The sequence below is a fragment of the Photinus pyralis genome, unplaced genomic scaffold (genome assembly GCF_008802855.1).
Source record: "Photinus pyralis isolate 1611_PpyrPB1 unplaced genomic scaffold, Ppyr1.3 Ppyr1.4_LG8, whole genome shotgun sequence".
Taxonomy (NCBI): domain Eukaryota; kingdom Metazoa; phylum Arthropoda; class Insecta; order Coleoptera; family Lampyridae; genus Photinus; species Photinus pyralis.
The window spans coordinates 8,468,285-8,472,168 of NW_022170819.1; the positions used below are offsets into that span (position 1 = coordinate 8,468,285).

Here is a 3,884-nt window from a genome sequence, read left to right on the forward strand (position 1 = left end):
ATGTGAAGGAGCTTAGGAAGCACTTTGCTTCCAAAGTTCTGTGCTAGTAGAGTTATGGTCGAAAAACCTAGCTGTTTGCTGACTTTTTCAATTTTTCACAGGATATAATTTGTGGCTGTTGGCCATTACTAATTTTAATAGTTCTTTATTTATTTCATAATGTGTTATCTTGCAAGTGTTATGGCTTATTACACCAACCCCCAAAAAATAAAGACAACACAGAATTGATGTGGAAATTAAACGTTCACAATAACAAAATACAAGTAAAAATGAAGTTTATTTCACTTACACAAAAATTAAAAATCATAATTATACCTATAAAATTACTTTCAATTATTCTCAACCATTAACACCACAAAAAAAAATCGTTATTGAGTACAGAATTGTGTTTTAACTCATTATCAGTGTGCTTAATTGTAAATAAAAGCAAAATAAATAATACAATTCTAAAATAAAGCATGTAGCTATTATTTTAAATCAACATGATTTTTATTCTTGATGCATAGTTTGGCGATGATGTCTTCTCAGCGACGACTTATCCGTAAACGATTTATCACAATCCCTGCACTTAAAGGTTTTTCCGGTGTGGGTAACTAAGTGACGACTCAATCCAGACGCGTGGCAAAATACTTTAGGACATAAAGTACAATAATGTAACTGAATATCGGAGGGATTCGGATTTAAATGGGATCGCATGTGTACGCGCAACGGTTCCTTCTGGGTGAAACCCTTGGGACAATGCGGGCAATTGTACGGTTTCTGCCCGGTGTGCGTCATCAAATGTCTGAATAAAATTTCCTTTTGCGCAAAGCTCTTCTGACAGACCTCGCATTGAAATGGTCTCTCGCCCGTATGAATACGCTCGTGACGAACTAGCGCCGATCGGGTCGGAAACCATTTCTCGCAGATGCCACAACTGAAACCTCTCTGCTGCATGTGTACCGAGGCGTGCCTTCGAAGTTGGATGCGGCGTGAAAACGACTTGGGGCAATCGGGACAGCGAAAGATCTTCAGTTCGCCCTCCTCGTTTATGTCTTGAACTTGAAATTCAATTTCGCCCTCCGTATCGTCCTCGGTCATCAATTCCATCACCAAAATCGATCCGTCTTCCGTTGTAACTTGAACCTGTGTGGGTCTTCCTGGTTGGGAGTCCACTTTCATTTGAAGTCCGCCGGATATATCAACACCTGCAATAGCAACAAATTAAAACCTTACATTTTTCACCCCCTGAAAAAGGTGTTTTTTTTCAAAAATCGTGAATATCTCAGAAATTAATGAAGGCTCATAAAGGTTCTTTTTTGCTTATTAAAAGCTCTTATAGGCCTGCTAGATTCGCGAAAAAAGTACAAAAATTCAAAAATGTTAGAAAAACGAATAAATTCCAGACACTATACAAAGATAAATTCGTGAATATCCCGCATAAGAAATTAAAAATTAACGATTTTTATAGACTTTCAAAAATTAACAAAAAACCCCAACTGTAATAAAAAATTAACAAATTTCAGAAACTAAAAATTGAAGAAAAATTTAAAAATTAATTTTAAAAATTGTCAAAATTCTACTCAGTGTATAAATAATTCAAATTCGTAAAAAAGATTATTAAAAGATTAACAAATTTTAGAGAAAGGAAAAATTCCAACCAGTATACAATACAAAAAAAATGCAATTTGTGAACATTCAGTCAAGAAATTGAAAAATTTACATATAACAGAAAAACTAAATAAATCTCAGCAAGTACAGGGTGTTTCAAATTCGTGGGTCATTATTATTATTATTTCTATTATATCTTATTAGATATTATTAGGTATTATAAAATTCCATGGCATTACAGATTATTGAAAAAGATGCGGGTTTTATTTTTCCAATTTCCCATCTTTATTATGTAAAAATATTAAAAACTAATACGGTTTATAGGCGTAAAAAATTTTTTTCTACAAAAAACCTGAATACGTTTTTGCTCTAAAATAATTTGGGGAGCCAATAATCGCATGTTATGAATTTTACATTGAAATCCCTATGATGCGTGACGCAAGTCACCACCCTGTATACGTCGATGCATGTATTAAATCTAAATACCTATAAAAAAAATTGCAAATACTACTACTAAATTGTTGTTTTGACAATCTTGATTTGTCAAAACAAAAGATGGTGGTACAGGAATTCAATGGTACAGGAACCAAAAACAGATATTGCCTAATACGGGTCCAAAATGTTTCATTTGGGACATTATGTGATCAAAAGTTTGTATCCCTTTCTGATTCTGCAAAAATGTTCTGAAGATAGGAATGCGAAAAACTCTAATCTCGACGAAATTCGGTGTCCGAGTTTCTTCGAACATGTATCTAACAAATCCAAGCTTAATTCTTGCAAATGTAATACAAAACATTTACCCTCAATTTTTATTTATGCACTCAATTGCAAAAACTTTCAACAGCAGCATCTAGTCCCCTCTTGGGAAAAATAAAAAAAATTGAATGTGAAGTGTCGGATATGTAGATGCCATAAAAAAATGATGTCCTTTTCTTGTAACAAAAATTTGTTCAACCCCTCACTCCTATACAACTACCCTTGTAAGGTGATCGTAGAGGGTTGAAATTTTAAGTTGTACAATCACTAACAAAGGTACTAAGACAAACCTGGATGTGTAGCTAACGTGGCTTTAACAGCATCAGCGATAGCCTCCAAGTTGTGATCCTCAAACTGGGCCTCCGAGTTCTCAACTTCATTGTCCATAATATAAATGTTATCTCTGTCTTCGGTCAAAACATCGTTCTCTTCTTGGTCATAAGTGGGAGTTAGGTCCACAACATCCTGCTCCTTTTTCATCTCAATTTGAGTTACTAACGTACAGGCCTGCTTGTTTATGTGATCAGTTTCGATGGGCAAGGTGATATGCTCGGAGGTCTCCTCCACTTGCTCAATATCGGGATCTATATAGGCAACTTGCGCGACGCCCACTAGATCTTGTTCCGTACTAGTTTCGTTTTCACGAATCACCAACTCATCGCACATTTCCTCTTCCTGCGGCGCCTGGGACTCTTCTAGTTTCATAGGGTCGGCTTCGTCGTCCGAAATTTCGATCCCTCCGATCTTTTCGTGCAACAACTTTAGGTGAAGTCTAAGTTTCGCGTCGGACTGTTCGCACTTCTTCCTAAAGGCGTACGATTTTTCCAGTTGATATTTACAAGGATGACAAATTTTGTTCGGTAGTCCGTCTCCTTCAAACACCTTCTCGAAAATAAACAATTTTCAAATTTGCACCAGTTTTTGAATTACTCACCTCCAGTTGTACACAAGCCATTATTCGAAGTGTTAATGGAGTCGTTTCTTCTTCATTGAAAATTGGCACTAAAACGTCTTCTTTTGTCATGCATAATCTGCACAATTCGTTCAAATGCAAAATCACTTCTTCACTTTCTCCCGGCTTTTTTCGGCTGTATGTTTTCATCGTTGTTGGTAAATTATTGATAAATCAGATTCCTTTCCAAACTATGTAAACTACTTTATCCTCCTTTCCAGTGTTCCACGACTGTACGCTTATCTCTTAGAGAATTCGATCGTTCACTTTCGTACATTTAGAAGCTTTGCGCGCGCATCTTACATTACAGGTTTCGCGATTACCATTTGGTGGTGATTTGACGAGACTTTTCTTGTACTAATTTATTGCAAGAGAATATTACGGATTTTTAATCACTTACCTTTATTTTGTTATTAACATCTAAATCATCCAAGTAACATATGATCTTATATATAGCAATATAGCCTACTTCGATCATATGTGGTTTTTTTATCTGATTTATACCTAGTAGAACCAGTGCCGTAGGAACTGGTGGGTTTGGGTGGGTCCGTCGTGGTCGAATAATCGAATTTATAATTTTATAACT

The 3,884-nt window shown here is 35.7% G+C and overlaps 1 protein-coding gene across 1 annotated transcript; it reads right to left on the minus strand.

Moving 5' to 3' along the window:
- Positions 1-258: 258 nt before the first annotated feature.
- On the minus strand, positions 259-3,669 carry LOC116179141 (zinc finger protein 1 homolog). Its single transcript, XM_031498857.1, has 3 exons — positions 3,281-3,669; positions 2,637-3,228; positions 259-1,187 (listed from the first exon to the last, which is right to left on the minus strand). Exons 1-3 carry the CDS (start codon positions 3,446-3,448, stop codon positions 490-492), a joined length of 1,458 nt encoding a protein of 485 aa, XP_031354717.1. The 5' UTR covers positions 3,449-3,669; the 3' UTR covers positions 259-489.
- Between the last annotated feature and the right edge of the window lie 215 nt (positions 3,670-3,884).